Source organism: Pituophis catenifer, unplaced genomic scaffold (assembly GCF_029215685.1).
Source record: "Pituophis catenifer annectens isolate HBS135680 unplaced genomic scaffold, rPitCat1.0.hap2 SCAF_3, whole genome shotgun sequence".
Taxonomy (NCBI): Eukaryota; Metazoa; Chordata; class Lepidosauria; order Squamata; family Colubridae; genus Pituophis; species Pituophis catenifer.
This window is the reverse complement of record NW_027256883.1, coordinates 198929563-198952612: the sequence shown is the minus strand read 5'-3', so window position 1 is coordinate 198952612 and position 23050 is coordinate 198929563. Positions and strand designations below refer to the sequence as shown.

At 40.2% G+C, this 23050-nt stretch overlaps 1 protein-coding gene across 1 annotated transcript in view; it reads left to right on the top strand.

The window, feature by feature from the left end:
• The first annotated feature begins 11815 nt into the window (after positions 1-11815).
• CBLN4 (cerebellin 4 precursor) overlaps positions 11816-23050 on the top strand; it is a 27679-nt gene continuing 16444 nt past the window's right edge. Inside the window, exons 1-2 of the mRNA XM_070940061.1 lie at positions 11816-12106; positions 20240-20356. Of these exons, the coding sequence (XP_070796162.1) occupies positions 11816-12106; positions 20240-20356 (408 nt within the window). The remainder of the gene's footprint in view (positions 12107-20239; positions 20357-23050) is intronic.

Here is a 23050-nt window from a genome sequence, read left to right as displayed (position 1 = left end):
TTCAAGGAAAAACAAAGTCCAGTTGCCTTTTCAAAAAGCACCTTTGGGATATCTCTGTTTATGTTAATCTCTTACAGTCTTTCTCTCCATTTTTGAGAAAGGTTAAAATGTAAATGCCTTGGGCCTGAGACCTAAGGCATTTATATTTTATATTTATACTTTAACCTACGTAGGATCCCGGATCTGCGCACCTTCCGCCGCGCGCTTAAGACTTTTCTATTTTATCAAGCTGGCCTGGCCTAAATCTCCCCCCTTTTTAAATGTGGAAATTTTAAATTTTTAAATTTTAAATTCGTCTTTTTATAGGGGTATGGGTAAGGCATTTTAAATTGGGGAGCCATTTTAGATTTAATTCTGTTTTAAACGTATTTTAATTGTTTATATTGTATGTTTTTAACTTTGGCTGTGCACCGCCCCGAGTCCTTCGGGAGAGGGGGCGGTATAAAAATCTAATAAATAAATAAATAAATAAATAAATAAATAAAACCTTGTAATCTAATTTACATAATTATTCTTAATTTACATAATGGATTCTTGCCATGCACATGACATTGGAAGAGTAGTACTGCCCCTGCAAATCACCCCTGCAATTTTAAAGGCATTAGCTATTTGTATATAAATGAAGATAAGGATTATGAATTTGATATGGAATGCCATTAAAATTATACTTTTTTATCAGTCTACAAGACAATGGCTCAGGTGGTACATAACATGTAACAAAATCTATATTTTAATCTATTTTTATATTTGTAACTCATTATTACTCTAAACATCTCCAGCCATTATATGGCTCTCCTTTCCCATTCTCTGCCCTCATCTTGTTCTCATAACTCGTTTTCATGGAGAGTCCTAAAGTCCTCTAGACATCATTATGGAAGGGGAGATCTGAACTCAGTTCAACTTGGTTGGGGCCTTACATTCAGGGATTGGTATTCACTTATCTTTGCTACTGGTTCGCAAATGTGAGCGCACGCGCAGGGCCTTCCATGCCTGCGCAGAGTGTCAAAAATGGGATATGATGTCATCCAGGTGGGTAGACGGAACTTCCCACAGCAGCCGCTACCAGTTTGCCCAAACTGGATAGAACTGGCTGAATACCACCACTGCTTATATTCTGATCACTGCATCACAGTGACTCATTGATTTTGGAGGATGGGTAGATGTTTCTTTTGTAAAACAACATTAAAAAGAGAGGATTTAATTCAAAGATTGAAATTCATAATGTCCCACTTGTCAGCCCTGAAGCCATATTGGAGCATCTTCAGGGCTGCCACAGCAAGGCCAGTTGAAGCTGTGGGAACAGGAGGGGGGAGATAGAGATAGCTGGGGATATGTAGCTAAAATAAAATTCTTTCTCCTGGGAACCAAGGATGTTCTTGCCAGGTGCTGGGAAGGCGTGGACTGAAACCAACTGGAGTTGGGACTGTGATCTGGTTGGACCATGTGACAGACGTGTGACCTGGGGCAAGGACTTTGAGTTTTAGTTTGGGTGAGGAAAACCTTGGGGCTTTCAGAGTTGGGTTTTCAGTAGCTGTGCCAATATAGCAATAACACTTAGACTTATATACCGCTTCATGGTGTTTTTACAGCTCTTTCTAAGCGGTTTACAGAGTCAGCCTATTGCCCCCAACAATCTGGGTCCTCATTTTACCCACCTTGGAAGGATGGAAGGCTGAGATTCGATCTGCCAAACTGCAGCTAGCAGTCAGCTGAAGTAGCGTGCAGTACTGCACTCTAACCACTGTGCCACCTCGGCTCTCTATATGACATTCCTAATCAATTCATACTTTGAGGAAACTCCAGGCCTCAAGAGTTTTGATTGCGTTGGGTTTGTTACCTGGAACCGCTGACACCACTGCAACTGAACCACCTTAAAAATTGAGTATGGACAAAAGGAGGAAGATTTCACTTGTTGGGTAGCCTAGCTTCAGGAATCTTCTATCAAGCCTCTTAGATGTGCCAATAAACTGGACTGTGTAGTATCTCTGGTGTAGACGGCTTCTAAAAGGGGATTGGATAAATTCATGGAGGACAGGCCTATTGAAGCCAATTGTCTAAAGAGTGATTTTTTTGCTTTGGTTTGGGGAGAGCCTGTTTTGACCTACCAGCTGCAAGAGAATGAGAACAACATGAGAGGGCAGGTTTTGATCACCTGTTGGTGATCACTCCAGCTGCTGTGAGAAACAAAATGCTGGACTAACTTGAATCTTACCCTAATTGATGAATGTATCTTTTCTATTATGCACACTGAGAGCGTATGCACCAAGACAAATTCCTTGTGTGTCCAATCACACAACTTTCTATTCTGTTCTGTTCTGTTCTGTTCTGTTCTGTTCTGTTCTGTTCTGTTCTATTCCAGTAGGGCTGTTCCCATATTCGTAATTAGCCTTCCTTCAGAAATGCAGAAGCAATGGTCTTTATTTCCAAATTAACCACAGAAAAAAAAATTCAAATATATTCAAATATCACTATGGCAAATAGAGTTGGGAAGTGAGGTAGTACCATAAGGCAAGCTTTACACATTTGAATCACAATTCTTTGATAATGTAGAGCCACGATGAGGCTAGAATAGATGATCCTTTATAGGGTTGATTACTGCTTTTAAAAAAACATTTTATTTTATTATTATTTATTTATTCAAATTTCTATACCACCCTTCTCCTTTCGGACTCAGGGCGGTGAACAGCCAAGATAAAAACATCTATACAAAACATCACAGTTTAAAAATAAAGTTAAAATAATTTATAATTTGGCCCATAATTTAAAACTTGTCAATTAAAATCAATATTAAAATTTTAAAAACTAACCCTAAAATCAAGACAGACCGGCTAACTGGAAAAAATGAGTTTTTAGGGCCCGACAAAAAATCCGAAGGTCGGAGATCACTCGTATCTCTGGGGGTAGATTGTTCCATAGGGTAGGTGCTGCCACAGAGAAGGCTCTCCTCCTGGGGGTCGTCAGCCAGCATTGTCTGGCTGACGGCACCCTGAGGAGGCCCTCTCTGTGGGAGCGAACCGGCCGGTGGGAGGCTATTGGTGGCAGAAGGCGGTCCCGTAAGTACCCTGGCCCTAAGCCATGGAGCGCTTTAAAGGTGATCACCAACACCTTGAAGCGCACCCGGAAGTCCACCGGAAGCCAATGCAGCTCGCGCAGGAGAGGAGTCACATGGGAGCGCCCCGTCGCTCCCATAATCCCCCGCGCAGCCGCATTCTGCACCAGTTGGAGCCTCCGGGTGTACCCCAAGGGGAGCCCCATGTAGAGAGCGTTACAATAGTCCAGACGAGAAGTGACGAGTGCTTGAGTGACCGTGCGTAGGGAGTCCCGGTCCAGAAAGGGGCGCAACTGGCGTATCAGGCGAACCTGACAAAAAGCCCCCCTGGCCACGGCTGTCATATGCCCTTCTAAAGACAGCCGCGCATCCAGGAGGACACCCAAGTTGCGGGCCCTCTCCGTGGGGGCCAATGATTCGCCCCCAATAACCAGCGATGGCGTCAGCTGGCTATACCGGGACGCCGGCAGCCACAGCCACTCGGTCTTGGAAGGGTTGAGTCGAAGCCTGTTTCTCCCCATCCAGACCCGCACGGCCTCCAGGCACTGGGACATCACTTCCAAGGCATCATTGGGATGGTCTGGGGTGGAAATGTACAGCTGAGTATCATCAGCGTACTGATGGAACTCCACCCCAAAACCACGGATGATCTCACCCAGCGGCTTCACATAAATGTTGAACAGGAGGGGCGAGAGGACCGACCCTTGCGGCACCCCACAAACAAGGCGCCTTGGGGTCGACCGCTGCCCCCCTGTCAACACGGATTGCGACCGGTCGGAGAGATAGGAGGAGAACCACCGCAAAACGGTGCCCCCCACTCCCAGTCCCTCCAGCCGGCGCAACATGATACCATGGTCGATGGTATCAAAAGCCGCTGAGAGGTCTAATAGGACCAGGATAGAGGAAGAACCCCTATCCCGGGCCCTCCAGAGATCATCCACCAACGCGACCAATGCCGTTTCCGTGCTGTACCCAGGTCTGAAGCCGGACTGGAGCGGATCCAGATAGACAGCTTCATCCAGGTACTGGGGAAGCTGTCGCGCCACCACACTCTCAACAACCTTCGCAATAAAGCGAAGGTTGGAGACTGGACGATAGTTAGCCAAAACAGCCGGATCCAGGGATGGCTTCTTGAGGAGAGGCCTCACCACCGCCTCTTTCAAGGCAGGCGGCAGGACACCCTCACTCAAAGAAGCGTTAATAATCCCCTGGAGCCAGCCTCGCGTAACCTCCCGGGAAGCCAGCACCAACCAGGAGGGACACGGGTCCAATAAACATGTGGTTGCGTTCATCCGCCCCAAGATCCTGTCCACGTCCTCGGGAGCCACAGGATCGAACTCCTCCCAGATAACACTCTCAAGGCCTGCCTCAGTCATCTCGTCTGAACTAACCCAGTCGGCGGCCAAGTCTTCCCGAATCTGAGTTATTTTATCATCCAGATACTGTACAAAACCCTCAGCTCGGCCCTGCAAGGGGTCCTCCCGCGCTCCCAGATGGAGGAGGGAGCGGGTCACCCTAAACAGGGCGGCTGGGCGGTTATCTGATGACGCGATAAGAGCGGCAAAATAACTAGATTTCGCCGCTTTTATCGCCACTAGGTAGGTCTTAATATGAGACCTTACCAGTGTCAAGTCAGACTCGGAACGACTGGCCCTCCAACCGCTCTCTAGGCGTCTTTTCCGGCGCTTCATCTCCCTCAGCTCCTCAGAGAACCAAGGAGCTAAGTGAGTTCGGTGCCGGGTTAGAGGCCGCAAAGGCACGACCCGGTCCAAAGCCCCGGCAGCCGCACTATCCCAGGCGGCCACCAGGTCATCAGCCGAGTCGTGAGCTAGAATCTCAGGAAATGGCCCAAGCTCCATCTGGAACCTATCAGGGTCCATCAGGCGCCTGGGGCGGAACCACCTGGTCGGTTCCACCTCCCTGCGACGGGGTACGGCGGTCAGAAAGTCTAGTCGAAGGAGCGAGTGGTCAGACCATGACAAGGGTTCAATATCTACATCCCCTATATCAAGGCCACTCAACCACTGACCAGAGATAAAAACTAAGTCCAGAGTGTGTCCCCCCATATGAGTAGGGCCGTGAATTACTTGGGTCAGGTCCATGGCCGTCATGGAAGCCATGAACTCCCGAGCTACCTCAGATGTCTCACCGATGGATGGCAGGTTGAAATCCCCCATGACCACAAGTCTGGGGGTATCAGCCGCCACCTCGGCTATAACATTGAGGAGTTCGGGCAGGGTCGTTGCCACGTGGCAGGGAGCCAGGTACGTGATCAACAGACCCATCTGCACCCCACGACCCCACTTCACAAAAAGGGACTCACATCCGGCTATCTGAGGTACAGTGGTCTCCCTCGGATCAAGACCCTCTTTTAAAATGACCGCCACCCCCCCGCCCCTGCCCTGAGCTCTCGGCTGATGAAATGCACGGAAGCCTGATGGGCACATCTCCACGAGGGGAACTCCCCCCTCATGGCCCAACCAGGTCTCCGTGATACCTGCCAGGTCCACTCCCCCCTCCTGAATAAGATCACAAATGAGGGGGGCTTTATTTACTACGGACCTGGCATTACATAACATCAGCCGGAGACTCGGGCGCTGAGACTCTAAGCAGCCTGGGGAATGGGAAGAGCTAAGGGGACCGGGGCACGCAATCGCTCGGAGATAGCGAGCACGTGCCCCCACCACATGATATGGCCCCCTGCTCCCGCCATACCTGCCCCTCCCACTCAGCGTGTTAATAGAGAAGCCCTCACTAGAGGGCATTCTAACAGTCCCCTTTCCCCCAGAGTCCGTACCCCCTACAACACTGTGAAAATGATGAGCAATTAGGAAAGGTTTAACGTGATTGCCATTTGATTCAGCTTCTCATTGCATCAGTATGCATATTTCTCCATTTTGGGATATTTATGCACAAAAATACCACAGGGAAAAACTGAACTGGAAAACAATAACTGTAAAATTTAGTTTCTTAATTGGTTTGCAACTTGCTCCCAAAAAGAAAATATATAATTAGGAATTTAAACACATTAGCACACTTCTATTGATCTTACGGTTTCTGTGTAATGAAAATGGGAAATTCAGAATGGATCACATAAACTGATTAAGTTTGTTGTCTCTTTAATCTGAAATCATTATTCAATTCTTCCAATCAACCAGTTGAATTCACACCATTTTTCTTCTCTGGTCTAAAGCTTGTATATTATTTCCTAAACCTGATAAATGCATTGCCTTTGAATTTTTCTCATAGCCGATGCATCTGCTTTTGTCTTGGCAATTCTATACATTAATATGGGTGAGTAGATGTGCATTTATGCACATAAATTCTTATTTTTTTCTCACTTGCACATTCAGCTAGAATGCATCTAAAGGTGATATAGAAATTAAATTTTAAAAAAAATAATTTTAAATGCTCTGTCAAATCTTCTGTCATTGGGGTTACTTATAAAGTAATAAAGGCAGGATAAAAATCAAATAAAAAAATAAATTAGTGCTGTTTGCCTTCCAGGTCAGTACTTACATATCCTGCACACAGGCATTCATTGTTTTATCCTCTAGAAGCGGAAACTATAAACAAAACCTAAGCTAGAAATGTAGTAAGATTTGAAAAATTCACTAGGGGCCACATTAAGAACACAGTTTGGGTGCAGTTAACATGCTGATATTTTTTTTAATCAACCTTTCTTTTCTGTTCATCCTACAGCAAAGGATAAATTTATTTTATGGCATTGCAGACACACAAGACACTTAAGAGGAAACCAATGCACTTTTTTAATATAATAATATAATAACATTGCTTTCTCCTTTGAAAAATAGAGCTTGGGGCATGCTAAAATCCACAATCTTGTGAATTTTAAACCGAAAATATTGTTTATGATGATGATCTCATTTCCAAAGTTCAAGAATAAAAGGCTGTGTTAGCTAATTGGACTGTATTATATATAAGCAGTTAAATTAATAGAGAACTCACACTTTCATGGAAATTCATATCAGCCATCTTTTATTATTTGAAGGGTGGTGAGTCAGGGTGGGAGAATAAAGGAAGAGCTGCAGTGACAACTGATGTCATGTCAGGGAAGGGAAGACAAGGGCACAAGGAGGATTGCCAATGATATCATTATACATCAGGGATGCTAAGGTCCTTGGTAATTTGCTAAAGTCACCTCCCATCATGGCATCGGGTAGCTGTAACGGACTGAACTTCAACTCTGCAAATAAACAGAGGTATTACAAATAACTACTTATAGAAGAAGGAGAATTAGAAGGGGGAAGAAGAATGAACTGAAATCAATTTAATCTGTATTCACACAACACATCTCGCCTGGTTATTGATTTGGCTTATTTTCTGGTTATGTCCAATGGGTTGATTAAGTTAACCAAGTGGGATGAATTAACATAGAATTCTAAACTATCACCATCTCACCAAAATAACCCAAACAAAGAATTTTAATGTGCAGGGCAAATGCATATGAGAGATGTTTACCTGGCCTGGTTAAACATGTTGTGTGCATATACGAGGATATAAGAGGAAATCAGATTTCCAGGAGTTCTCAATTTATGACCAGTTGCTTGGTGACTGTTTGACATCACAATGTCCAGGCCCCTCTTGCATAACTTTATTTTGGGTGCTGAGCAACTGACCTGCATTTATGGCCATTCACAGCACCCTGTAATCACATTACTGTAACATACTGTGTGATGTTTTTGCCAGAAATAGATATTTACTTCCAGTTTCTGGCAAAAACTCCCCATAGTGAACAATGGGTTTGCTTAATGGCCATGGTGTTCACTTAAAGACTATGGCATTTGCTTTACAACCATCACAAAAAAGGTTGTAAAATTGGTCACAGTCACATGACAACCCATTTTAAAAGTCTCATGATTTATGACCAAAATTTCAGACTCAATTATGGTCATCAGTCCAGGATTACCTATATTTAAGGCCAGTTAAGTCCTAACTTAATTTTTTAAAATGTCTGTGGAGATTCTCAGTCATCCAGATCATAGTTGTCTCAAAGGTGCTTTATACAAAGGGCAGCTGGACTGGTTTTTGTTTTTTGTTTTTTTTGAAGGAGGAGAAGGAGAAGGAGGAGAAGGAGGAGAAGAAGGAGGAGAAGAAGAAGGAGAAGGAGAAGAAGAAGAAGGAGAAGAAGGAGAAGGAGGAGAAGAAGGAGGAGAAGAAGAAGGAGAAGGAGAAGAAGGAGGAGGAGGAGGAGGAGGAGCTTCTCATCCAAGAAGCTTCGGTTCTAACAGGATGTGTGTGTGTGTGTGTGTGTGTGTGTGTGTGTATCATATTACTTTACAATCTTTTAAATTTTAACACCCACCATGCCCCCCCACAGTCATCAATGAAATGGAGTTTGACACCCCTCGTCTAAGTGAATAAAGATAAGAGAAAGATCCTATGTACAAAGTAAAAAAAAAACCCATACAATTAATCCTCAATTTAAAACCACAATAGGGGCCAGAAATATTGTTGTTAAGCAGCATAGTTCTTAAGTGAGGCGTCATTTTATGAACATTTTTACCATGCATCATTAAATGAATCAGTATGGTTGTTAAATGAGACATCACTTAACATATGACCTTCCCTGCTGGCTTCCCCATTGATTTTGCTTGTCAGAAGCCAGCTGGGAAAGTCACGAATGATGATCACCTCTCCATGGGACTCTGCTATGGTTGTAAATGTGAGAAAGGTGTTAGGTCATTTTTCGGTAGTGCCATCATCATTTTGAACAATTACTAAATGAATGGTGGTAAGTCAAGGACTACCTATAGTCACTAAAATGTAGTCAAAGAGCAAGAAATGCTTATGATTTATAGAGGCAGAGAAATACAGTTATTTTGAAAGTTAGTGAAAAGGGCTAAACAATATGTCTCCATCTGAATAGATTGAATTAAAAGAGGTAAAGTTATTTGGGATGAAAGTGAAATTTGGGAATGACAGAATGAGCATATCAAAGATTTATATGGGAATTATACTGAGATGCCAAAACCTAGAGTAAAAATGAAACTAAATATTAGGTCTCCTTTAAAAAAAGAAAAGAAAATCATAAATGCTATAAAGACATTGAAAAATAGAAAGACTTCAGAGGTAATAGGAGAAACATATAGATGTGGATGTAGTTTGTTCAGAGTGTCTGTCATTCATTTAATAGAGTGTATAGAGCACATCTGTGGTTAATGCCTGGAAGAATGCTATTCTTTTCATTTACTTTTTACTTATTTTCTGAGCTTTGTATAATGTTGCTTAACATAAACAGGAACAGAATAAATTGAATATGTTTGTAATGTATGAATATCCAGAGGTCACGAAGAGGCTAGAAAATTTCCATAAAGCATCTTCAGAAACTTAATTGTTATAAGAAACTGGTAGTCAATGTTGAATAACAATAATTACATCACATGGCTTTGTGTGCATGATTGATTTGGCCATATGTGCTGCTTTCCCTAAGGAGGTACTTCCTCCAGTGGACTGTTGCAAAATGACTGGCCATGAGCAGGGATGCCCCAGAGTAACAAGAAGCAGTCATTAATTCTGTTTATTGATAAAATTGATAAAAAAAACCCTTAGAAGCAAGGCTATTTTTTAAAATCAATTTTATCAATAAACAGAATTAAGAACTTGCCAAACATTATGTTGCCATACAATTCAAAGCTACACAATCTCAACTTGACATTATTAGATAATTTGCTTCCAGATGTATACTCATGATCAAAACTGATAGTGGTAGCAATGGGAAGCGAGGATTTCTAATGGTGGCAAATCACCTTTGGAAAATTGATCTGTTTTATGTAAGCTGATTCTCATTAAGCTATTACATAACATCTCCTTTTATTTGCTGTTACTGGTTCCATATGGACTTTTTGTGTAAGAAGGAAAACGATTTTGTTGTTTTGATGACTAGAAAGAATAGGTTATAGAAAGAAGGGAAATACAATGAAATCTTAAGAGTGAAAAGGTTTGATTAAAATTGTTTGTATAACTTTTGAAAAGAAAACTGAAGTATTATGTTTTTGTTATATTATTCAAAATACTTTTAGGGACCTTAAGAATCTTAGGTATAAATGTTTCAGTAAATGAATACCACCTGCTGCCTCATTCAAAGTCTTTAACAAATATGATCTCTATCTGTGCCCCTTCCTGAAAGGAAGTTGCAAAGAATGAATAATCTTGGTAAGACAGAGAAAACAGTCTTGAAATGCTATTGCACACAATTATATCGCTATTGTTATTTTTCTTCAAGGTATCCTGCCTTCTGTTGTGCAGCATAAATAAATGAACTGAAACATTTTCAAAAAGGACCACTAGGCAGTGCACTAGAATAGAATCTCAACATGAAAGTGGGGACAAATTATGACTTTTGTTTCAGTTTAAACCCGGTTGTATTGTTTCTTCAAGAAACTGAAGCATTCAAGAAATACAACGACCTTATCATGAATATTAAAAGGGGTTTTAATCAAAGGCTTTGTGCACAGGTATTGAAAAATATTGAAAATATTCTACTCTTATGACTGGGTGCAGTGCAGTTTATACCGCAAATTTGATTGTTGGTCGGTTTCTTTGACTTTTATACCGCTCCTGCAGGTTGATGCTTCCATAAACATTTTAAATGCAACTCAAAACTTCAAATCTGTAAAAAAAAAAAAAAAAAAAAAAAAAGTTGCCCCCGATTCCTTAAACTTCTGCTCAGAAACAAACCTCACTGGGTTTTTTCTTCCTCACCATCCCGTTGAGGTTTGCCGTCTAAATACCGCATTGCAATAAGCGTTTTGACTGACGATTGCTCAATAGTTAAACTTGCAAAGACTAGCGGAAGGGCCAACCGCTAATTAAAACGGTTGGGGGGGGGGGGCGGGGAAACATTTGCCCTAACACATGAGCCTTAAAACAACTGACAAAGTTATGCTTGGAACGGTAGCCTCGGAGAACGCAATTGCCTGCATTGCTGCTAGACGCTCCGTTTAAAGACAATTGTAGTGAGCGAGCTGGAGCGAGAGAGAGAGCGAGGGCGAGCGAGAGCGAGCGAGCGAGCGAACGAGCGAGGGCTGGGCGTGCTTTTGTATGCCATGACGCTGGGGGGAATCGTGGTAAAGAGCGAGGGAACTTCGCTTTTTCAAAGCATCCTGCCAAACGAGCCTCAAACCACAGTATCTGAGCCAGTTTGGAAGGCAAGTCTCTGCTATCAATAGTTGAGCGTGTCGGCGAAATCCCTGCAGGACAAGAATGGGGGGCAAGATGAGGCGACTCATTGCTACGTCAAATGTTTTTATTTCTTCCTGATCTCGCTCTCGCTTTCTTTCGTCAATAATTCACCTCAGGGCTCCCACCCCCACCCCCCCCGTCTCCCGCCATAGCTTTCTCCTCCTGGATTCTGGGAGCGGGGGGGTTCAATGGCAAAGAAAGGGGCACCGGGAAGAGCTGATTTGGTCCAGGAGGCGTTTGGAAGCACATTTCCGATTGCTTTTTAAAGGATCCTTCCCTCCAAAATCAAACAGACTTTTTTTTTCTCCGCTGGAAATGTTGAAAATCTTTAGAAGAAGCTTCTGCTGCTGCTGCTACTGTGCTGGTAGCAAGCGGTGTGTGTGTGCCTCTGTGCCTCTGTCTGTGTAAGAGTGGTGATTTTTTTCCCCCCTCCGCTGCTGGTTGGGCTGCTAGAGCTGGCTTTGTGGCGTGGTCTGTGTAAGCGTGGAGAGAGGTGGAAAGGAGAGGAACGTTGGGGCGCTCCGCGCAAGGTTTCGCTGTCCGCCGCTCCTGGTGCTGAACATGGGCGCTTTAAGCAGGGCGCTGTCCATGGTGCCCACCATCCTCCTAACGTTGGCTCTCTCCGCTTTCCCCGTCTGGGCGCAGAATGACACGGAACCCATCGTACTGGAAGGGAAATGCTTGGTAGTTTGCGATTCCAACCCAGCGACCGATTCTAAGGGATCCTCTTCTTCTCCTCTGGGGATCTCTGTACGGGCTGCTAATTCTAAGGTGGCTTTCTCGGCGGTCAGGAGTACCAACCACGAGCCTTCTGAGATGAGCAACAAAACCAGGATAATCTATTTTGATCAGGTAAAAAAGAACGTACATGGGTAGCTTGCCCGTAAGTAGAAAGACATTCTAATCATTTCCTATGGCTAAAAGGAGCGTGTGTTTGGAGTGGGGAAGTTGGTTTTGCCTGAGTTTTGTTTAAGGTGAGTTTTTTTTTTAAAGTGATTTCACCTGGGAAAGGGACTAGGTTAAAAGTGGAGAGGGAGGCAGCTGCTTACAGTACTGAGATGAGATAGGATAAGGACAGTAGGTGGGAATCAACAGGTGGAGTTGATTTGCAAACTCTTTAATCCTCCTTTGAAAGGAGTGGGCTGAAACTTAGGAATTGGAGACAGATCCTTTTGGTCCATTCGGTCGCTCTGTTCAGTTCATGAGATTTGTTTCTCCTCTGAAAAAGATGGATAGCAATTTCACACATGCTTTCCTCTGAGAATGAAGTTCTTTTTTTCTATTACTTATTGATTTCTGTTTCTACATTTCCACTTTACATTTAAAGGCACATGGAGGGTTAAATAAGTTCTGGCAGTTAGGATTTCACACATACACATACACAAAGAATCTGTCTCACATTATGACATAAGTAACAATTTTACTATTCTTGATGTGCTGGAATAATTGAGGTGATACCAGACAATACAGGAATGATTTAATGCTTCAGAGAGCATACTGAGGGAAGACTGTAAAAATCAACTTACTCATGTATCCTTGTAGTTTATTCCTGAGAATGTTTACTTAGAAATAGCAGTGCATAAGATTTTGGTATTTTAATTTAACATTGATATCCTGAAAAAAAAAAAATAGCTGGAAATTTGTTAAAGGCTTCAAAGTGGAGGGAGGAGAGATAAAGTGAAGATATATAAAGAAAACCTCCAAATCTTCAGAAGCTCTTCAGTTGATTAGCAATCAGATTTCCCAACAGCTTAAACCTTTTATGAGTTTTCAAAATCATTCAAATCTTTCAATCTTAAATCTTTCAAATCTTTTATGAGGTTTCTGCACCCTACAGAACCTATATCCTACACTGGACATACTCTGTAGTTAAATCGGCATGTATTTGGCATGGATATAGATAATGTACTGATAAAACTGAGTCAGATCTCACTAGTAAAATATGGAGGCAGTCCTTTGGAAAATTCACTGCACCTTAGTAGCATCACTGCAGATTTTTGCAACCTTGGAAGGACTTTCTGCACCCCTCCCTTCTTCCAAATCCATTCCTGAAATAGACAATAATAATTCCTTTACCCATATCTTTTGGAAAAATAGAAAAAAATGTATTCCTCTTACTTTCCAAAATAACATCTTGCATTTCCAATTTTGATCTAATGTGACTTAATATAATCAATCTGTTTCAATAGGAAAATTAAACAAATGTGTCAGTTTTCCTGCTGAAAGTGATCCCATTTACAGGATGCAATTTTTGAACTGGCAAAGATCCATGTTTTGAAGGAGAAGACAGAAAGGCATTGGAGTTATAGCATGCCAATTCTGGTTTAAAATCCATGTATCTAATATCCTACCATCAGCTGTTTATGCATTGTATGTGCTTATAGAGCTGTAGATACAGCAAATTTTTGCAAATATTAGCTGAAGGGTTTAATTAAGCCCACAAGTTATTTTTTAGTTTTTTTAAAGGCATATTTTTTGACTGGCTGACAGATCTGCATTTCTCCGGAGTGTTAAAGAGTCCTAGGAATCTTGTAACCAACTCAGTCACATTGTCATTAATCTTTTCAGGGGATCAGAAGTCAGGTGTATATGTAATGTAAGATACATACAGATGGTGGAACCCTATGACAGTTACCTGTTTCTCAGGGGAAGGAATAGAAGGCAAAGGATCAGTATTTTCCCACTTCTATCCAGATACAAGATATATAAGAGATGACTTTTAAAAGTATATGCTTCAGTTATATGCTTCTCCCCTCTACTTAAGTGTACCACTTAAAAATGCCCTACTCTTTCTGCAAAGTTTTAACTTCCCGTTTTCCTATAAGATACCATCTACTTCTTGCCTTCATATGTTTCATTTACATCTTCACATTCATTACTGGACATATTAGCCAGCATATGTTACTCATTATATGCAAACAATATTGCTTCTAGAATTGTCATGACAACTGAAGTACATCCCTACCCTGACTGATCCTAAAACATATTGCTAAGGTACACTCCAATCCTATACATGTTTATTGAGAAGAAAGTCCCATTGAATGGAGTTTATTCTCCTTTAAGCTCACAGAAATGTATTTAGGCAGGTGGTCAAATAGATGGGGTGAAGTGGATGATCTGTCCATTTCATTGATGTTGCTGACATCAAGGCACAGGAGAAGGATTACAACTTGCCTTATGAAAGTGACCCAAGTAGAACTTCTACAAATATTTTTTTTCTGCAGAGCAAAAGAAGATATGAAGCTATTCTTCCTGTTACTGGTACTAGTATATTTTTAGATGGTAGAGTCATAGAGTATGCAATATTACATTCCATTACTTTTACAATAATATATTATTATTGTTTAAATAATATGCTATATGTGGTTTTTTATTATAATAATAATGATGATTTCTCATCTAGCTGTTTATAAAGTTTAGTCTTGTACTGGATCTACAGTTTTGTGTTATTCATTTTAATTTTTTAGCTATCTCTATGTAATCTAAAGAAATTGTTTTGGACAGGAGCGCTGATAAATTTATGCTGTAATATTTATTCAGGGATAGATAGATAGATGATATAGATAGATATAGATATAGATACACACATGCACACACACACACACACACACACACAATCTCACTTCTCTTGGGCTGTATCATATCAGTGGATGATCCACTTTACAAGACACAATCCTTTCCCATCCTTTGCAAATGATCTGAGAGGGTTTTCTGTTCCTCTGTCTTCCAGATATGTTGGGCTGCATTTTTTTGTCAGCCCCTTGTAGAATGATTAGGGGTCAGAGTTTAATGGATGTTATGGTCAGAAACTTTCAAGGGCATCGCATTGAGAAAGGCTGCTGAAAAAAAATAGGCCTTACATGCAAAGCACATGTTAGATGGCTGTTATTCCATCAAAGTTTATTGAGAACTTCAGAGGGTGACCTGTTTATTTATAAGAAAGGGTTCGCGACTGTGTGGAATTTAATTGAAAGGCAAACTAAAATGTACAATATGCAAAGTGGATATTTCACAGCACGTTACATTTATTTTGAACAGTGCCCTCTGGTAAAAGATAACAGGGCAGAGTTAGAGGCAGACACATACAAAGCAGAATAAAACAATAAAGCAATTTTAAAGACAACAAATTATGAAAAGGTAGATGATATTTTAAAAGGTCCAAAGCACAGTGTTAATACATCTCTGGTGCCAGAAGAAGCCGGAAAAGGTATATTATATTAGATTCTCTGATAAATTTGTGGCAGAGATGAGAACTGCATGAGTGCATGAGCCATAGTTCAGATTTTTATAAATTCCTCTGTATTATATAGAAAGCCTTGGGATTCTACACTTTTATTTTAAAAAAAGTGATTTAATGAAGTGGGTCTTATTTCCCAGTTAATGGATAGAGGATTGCAAAACTGGCCAGGCAGGTAATAACAATAATAATAAACTGTCATCATTAGGCATACTGAAGTCTAGAAGAAGGTTAGTAATGAATACATCAGAAAATTGAAAAAAAAATTTAAGGTCCAAACTCAGTAGTCGAAATACTATCAAGGCGATTAATACCTGGATAATTCCAGTCATGAAATGTGTAGCTGGAACAATGGATTTGACTCAAACAAAACTAGAAGTCCTGGATAAGAAGCCCCCACAAAATAATCACAATGAATTATGTGCTTCAATCCATGCATTGATGTTGACAGAATCTACTTACCAAGGAACATAGGTAGGCATGGAATGTTGCAAGTCCACCAGACAATTGAAGAAAAAAAAAGGACATTGGAAAAATATCTGAAGAACAGTGATGCACTGAAGCTGGGGTACCATGAAGACTTAGTGAACTCCAAAGAGACCAAACTGGCCCATATGAAAGACCAAATGAAGAATAAAAAACAGATATGGCAAGGCAAGTATATAGCCAGTATATTAAAAAGAAAAAACACACACAGGAAAATTTGATAACAAGACCTGGAAAGGCTAAGAGCAGGAAAGTTGGAGAAAGAGACCAAAGGGCTGAATCTGGCTTCACAAGACCATACCTTAAGAACAAATGCATATAAAGAGCCAAGGTGGCGCAGTGGTTAGAGTGCAGTACTGCAGGCTACTTCGGCTGACTGCTAGCTGCAGTTCAGCAGTTCAAATCTCACCAGGCACAAGGTTGACTCAACCTTGAGTCCCTTCGGGGAGAAGGGCGGGATATAAATTTAATAAATAATAATAATAATAATAATAATAATAATAATAATAATAATAATAATAATAATAATAACCTTCCATCCTTCTGAGGTGAGTAAAATGTGGACCCAGATTGTTGAGGGCAATATGCTGACTCTGTAAAGAGCTTAGAGATGGCTGTAAAAGCACTATGAAGCCAGAATTGAGAAGGCAGCAACAGACAGCAAATGGCATCTCTGCCAAGAAGCTTAATAAACAGTGGACCACCTAGTTAGGTGCTTCAAGAAGTTCACACTGATTGATTACTAACAATGACATGACAAAGTACCAAAAACGGTGTATATCACTTGACTACAAGCAAGAACTGGTAGGACCATAGAATAGACAACGTAACAGAAAATGAAGAAGCTAAAGCACTCTAGGATTTCAACAGATAAGCATCTGTCACACAACACCCTAGATTTAGCAATTATTCAATAAGACAAAAATGTCCAGATAGTGGATATTCCAATATCTGGAGACAGCCAAATAGAAGAAAAAAAAAAACGGGAGGAAAAAATCACAAAATATAAAGACCTGCAAATAGAATTAGAAGAACCATGGCAAAAGTTAATAGTAATAGATGCTATGGATGCAGTCTCAATACCTCTGGAATATAATGTGAACACCATTGGCATTAACAAAATCATCCTTAGTCAATTGCAAAAGGCAGATTTACTTGGAGCAGCTTGCAGCCTTTAACAATACTGTTACCACCATCAAACAGCAACATCTCTATCCCAGATCCTTGGGAAGGACTCTTTAGGTGGATAAAAAATAATATCCAGTCTAAACATCTATATGACAAACAATGACAACAATAATAGGCACCTGGGATGCAATTCCAAAACAACTTGAGCACCAGTTGAACACCATTGACATTGACAAAATCAACATCAATCAATTGCAAAAGGGAGCTTTAGTTGGAAGAGCTTACAGTCTGCACTAATACCTTTAACAAACAACACCATCTGTCTATATGTGGTCCTTAGTAAGGGCCTGATAGATGGACAAAAACGCAAATCATGTCTATACATCTGGCTGACTGTATGACAATAACAACAACAACAACAACAACAACAACAACAACAGCCTGGCCATCAAAACTACGCGATTATGGATGAAACATGTAATAGTGATACCCATTGTCATTGGGGCACTTGGCACCATGTTGAACTTTACAAAATATATCAAAAAATTGCAGTTTCCTGCAATAACACCAAAGGAACTACAAAAAACTGTGCTACTCGAAACATTGTACATTTTAAGAAGATACTTGATTGATACCTAGGATGCTGGCAACAACCCGTATCAACCATCAGCACCAGTCAGTGATATTTGTGATACATTTTTAAATGTTCAGTTGACTGAGTTTCATGTTTAATGAATAAAATAGACATCAACAACAAAAATAATAGCGTTAGGGAGGAGAGATTGGCTCAAGAGCAGCAAAGAACAGAAATGCATGTTTCTCTTATGAACTCAGCTATCATTTTTGTAAGCAATAAGGATTATGAGATTAAGCACAAGCTTAGTGGGAAAGATGGGTTTTATGTTAAGGTTGTAAGGAATAGACAGAGAAACGATATTGCTCAGGAAATGAAGACAAGAATTCTAAATAGTTATACTACTAAACTACAGATTTTCCTCAAAACTAGATTTAATTCAAGAATTTAGTGTTGATAAAAAAAAGTCAGGATAATTATTCTTTGCTTTCTTGAATTAAAAGTAAGACATAGGTATAGATCTGGGAGAAGAAACATTATCCTTTCTATTTAGAAAACACTAAATGTTAATGTGGGGTCTTTTAAACAGAAATGTTGCATGTATACAACTTCAGACTATTTGATGTTGGCTCTCAATTTGTGTGGAATATTGGAGTCTGCATTCCAAAGTGAGTAGGATTACCCGTGAATGTTTCAGTAAATTTAAGCGGGAGATGGATGGTAGCTTCAGCCTCATTCCCAGCTAATTTGAGATGGAAGCATTCACAAACTGAACTGTAAACTCTAAAAGAGTCTGCACACAATTTAAAACAAAGAAACAAATCAGTAATAGCAACTATAACATCCAGCCTTGCCGATTTTACATTAAAACCTTATCCATTCCGAAGTTAAGTGGGATTCCCCAAGCCACCAAATGGAATTTTTCATGGCACAATCCTTCATAAAGACATAGTCATCCTTCCCACTGAGATGAATGGAGAATCTGTTTCCAGCTGAGGACAACCATAAGAACATTGATGCTCATATAGTTCAAGACATGGAATAACTTCATGTCATGAGCACATCCTGGATCTACAGTATATGCATGATGAAAGAAGAGTGCAAAAAATTGTGGAAGGAGATGGAAATAAGACACGAATGCACAGTGCTAATTGTGTCTGTCAGTTGTCATCTCTCTCTCCCTCTCCCTCCATATCTATCTATCTATCTATCTATCTATCTATCTATCTATCTATCTATCTTAACACTCAATGCTTAACGCATTGTAAGCCGCCCTGAGTCTCCAGAGAAGGGTGGCATATAAAAATAAGTAAAAATAAAAATAAAATATCTATCTGTCTATCTATCTATCTATCTATCTATCTATCTATCTATCTATCTATCTATCTATCATCTATTTTCTCTCTATCATCCATCTATCTATCTATCTATCTATCTATCTATCTATCTATCTATCTATCTATCATCTAAAAATTCCCTTCTTATCCCTATAGATGGTATGTGTCTTCCTCCATCTTGAGTCCTCTATCAATGGCCTGGGAGTTTGAGGGTTCCACACAATACCTCCTAACTTTGCACTCTTCTGAACAGAGAGCTCTGAGGTTCTTGGGATCAGTTGGAGCCACTCTCCCATCTTAGGAGTCACAGGCCAAATGCTTGTACTACCCCTGGGACCACTTTGATCTTTACATTCCACTTCCTCTCTAGTTCCTCCTTCAGACCCTGGTACTTCTCCAGCTTCTCATACTCCTCCTTCCTAATGTTACTGTTACTTGGCATGGCTATATTCTGAATGATTGGCTCTACAGCCATGGTTGTACTTATTGCATACTTATTGGGAACCATGGTTTTGGATCTGAGCATGTTCCGGATCGATTCAGTGTAGCAAATGCCTTGCATTGCACCATCAATAGCTGAAGGAAATTCTGTAGTGTTCTCATTCATTGGCCAAATAATCTTGAAGATTCAGAAGTGTTGTAAAGCTTGATCCACTTGCTTGAGTAACAGAAGTTTGTGGGCAGCTGGCATTCATTGTGCTTCTGTTTGTATATGCCTGGCTACTTTGGTGAGGCTTACGTAACTAAAGAACTTGAAGATTTGTGCTAAATGTTTTTAGCTATCTAAGTAATTCTATTCCATGTGATGAGATGACTCACCTGCTCGAAACCCAGCATGAACTGTAGTGGAACTGAGCAACCTCTCAGCTGGTTGTAGAAAAATATGTCACATGACTCTAAATATACTCAGAAATAGGTTCCTGTTGCTTTCAGTAATGCTTACTCTCAACTAAGCATGTGGAGAAGTTAAAGAATGCGAGGAAGGAATTTCTATACCTTTAATTGAAAATAAGTGGGTTTTATTCAAATAATAATAGCACACATTACATCTTGTTATGAGGGTGTTGGAAGTAAAATCAGATTATTTGCATACACTTCAGTGTCAGATGAACAATGTGCAAAACCTGTAATTAAACTTGGGTTCGTTCAAAATAATTATTTCATTGTTTTCCAGAACTTGGAATGCTTCCATTAATTACTGGTTTCTTTTCTTTTATTTATAGATCCTAGTAAATGTGGGCAATTTCTTTACATTGGAGTCTGTGTTTGTAGCACCGAGAAAAGGAATATACAGTTTTAATTTTCATGTAATTAAAGTCTACCAGAGCCAAACAATTCAGGTATGTTGAATTAAAAATAATCTTTGAGGCTAGCATGGTTAATGTTTCTGTCTTTCCTTCTCTCTTTCCTTCTTTCCTTCTTTCCTTCTTTCCTTCCTCCCTCCCTCCTCCTCTATCATACTTATATTGGATATTAGCTTTAGTCTGAAAGCATCATGTCGTAGGTTATTAAAAATATATAACATATCAAAAGAATCCAATATAAACATGAATGAAACAATACGGATAGCTACTAGTAAGAAAGACTAATAGATTTTAACAGAGAAATCAGATTACAGTCTTACATGCCCATTCTAGATATGGCAGCTTGTCCAAAATGTCCCAAGTTGAGTTTCATGTCACAATTTCTTCATAACTCACTCATCAAAGAGCATTAAATACCAGGAATGCAATGCAGCCAAAATTAAGTTGGCACAGCTTCTCTGTATACTCTTTCTAGAGTCTAAACATCCTTTATATTGTGGCGACCAAAGCTGGATGCAATAGTCCAAGTGTGGCCTTAAGAAGGCATTAGAAAGCTGAACTAACACTTTGCGTGACCTTGAAAAGCAGTACACGCATCTAAGAAATATTTTATAAAACATTATGCAGAGAGCTTGTCTATATCTAAAGGCATCAGACCCTAAAAATTTAGAAAGACCTTTGAGATTCTTGTAAGCAGTTTCCTTTATTGTTCTTCGCCTATAGAAAAGACATTTTGCCAAACTAAAGCAGACTACGTGCACCTTAAAACATATACTCTGGAAACTATTAGGGAGCAGCTGTCTTCACTCTCTCTCTCTCTCCCACACTAAATTGCACTTTTCTTCCTTCTCTGAAATGTACTCCTGCCTCCTGGGAATTCAGAAACCATTCCATCAGGATACCAGTGTGTTATTTCTTTCTGTAGCTCTGCACAGCAACCTGAGCAACTGTAAGATCTGTGGAAACTCCCAGAAGTCTTAACAATGGCCATGCGGAGTGGGGAATTTTGGGAGTTGAAGTCCATATGTGCTAAATATATCTTTTTTACAAAACACTGATTTATAGGAACAGAGGTAAATAATAAAAGGCCACCCCAATTTATATTTATATAAAACATATAACTTACACAATTTGGAAAACCTCAATACAATGCAGATTTTAAAAGTTCAAAATGCAACGTTAAAATCTGAAATGTTACAGAAAAGAAGGTAGATTATTATACTATTACTAGAGTTGTTAAAATTTATGAGAAGGCAAATATTGAATAGTGAATTACAAAAGCAGAATATACATGCTGATTAGTGGTGGGTTTCAAAATTTTTTACTACCAGTTCTGTGGGTGTGGCTTGGTAGGCATGGCAGGAGAAGGATACTGTAAAATCTCCATTCCCATCCCACTCCAGGGGAAGGATACTGTAAAATCTCCATTCCCACATCACTCTGGGGGAAGGTTACTGCAAAATCCCCATTTCCTCCCAATCAGCTGGGAATTGGGAGGCAGAGAATAGATGGGGGCGGGGCCAGTCAGAATGTTTACTATTGGTTCTCCAAATTACTGAAAATTTCCGCTACCAGTTCTCCAGAACTGGTGAGAACCTGCTGAAAACCCACCTCTGATGCTGATATGGAAAGCTGTAAAATTATATTACATTGTTGTGTCGCTTGTGTTTTTTATTTATTTGTATTTGTTTTCTTTTTCCCCCCTTTTTCTTTTGTACTTATGTTTTTTTTTAAGTTGGAAAATGTTCAATAAAAACAATTTTTAGAAGAAAAGAAAAGAAAGTAGAGCTTTAGTTGGAAGAGCTGCAAATTGCCAAGCAAACTATCCTTAACTGCATGAGTGCATAGATAAGTATGGCTGGGAATGTTCCTTTAGTCTCACTGGTCCTAAATAATTATAGTCTTTACAGCTCAGCACCAAAACTTTGAACTAGGGCCAGAAATGGACAGGAAATAATTGTGGCACAACTGTGATGGTATAACAATTTTGCATGAAACATCATTGGCTAGTGATAAATGTTCTCAAGAATGAATTTTTAAGCAAAGATATGTAGGGTTGAGTCATAACAAATCTATAGCAATGTACCAGAAATTCTTATAGAAAATAACATTAGGATTTCAGATCATTTCCCTTGAAATATGAAGCCAGCTTTCTAAGATGATGTCATATATTTTTGTATGTTTAGAAGGCACAAAGCGATACAATGTTCATGAAGTTGGTTTGTTTTGGACCCCTGGCCGAAATGACTTGCCTCCAGCAGTTGTGGATGTTTTTTTTTTTTAATTTGATTTATATGCCGCCCTTCTCCGGAGACTCAGGGCGGCTTACAATGTGTTAAGCAATAGCCTTCATACTTTTGTATATAGCTGCTTAGTAGGGCTTTCGACCCACCCTAAGCGGTATTCTTTTTTATACAAAATCAGCTTATTGCCCCCACAAACCGGCTCCTCATTTTACCTACCTTAGAAAGGATGGAAGGCTGAGTCAACCTTGAGCCTGGGGAGATTCGAACATGCAGTAATTGCAGGCAGCTGAATGTTAATAACAGGCTATAACAGGCTATTAGTCTGCTGCGCCACCAGGCTCAGTGATGTTCCAACACTGGAGGTTTTTAAGAAGTGGTATAGGGTTTCTTGCTTGAGCAGGGGCTTGGATTAGAAGACTTCCAAGGTCCCTTTCAAATCTGTTGTACTGTTGGCTACTCACTTATGTGTAGTCCATTGTTTTCC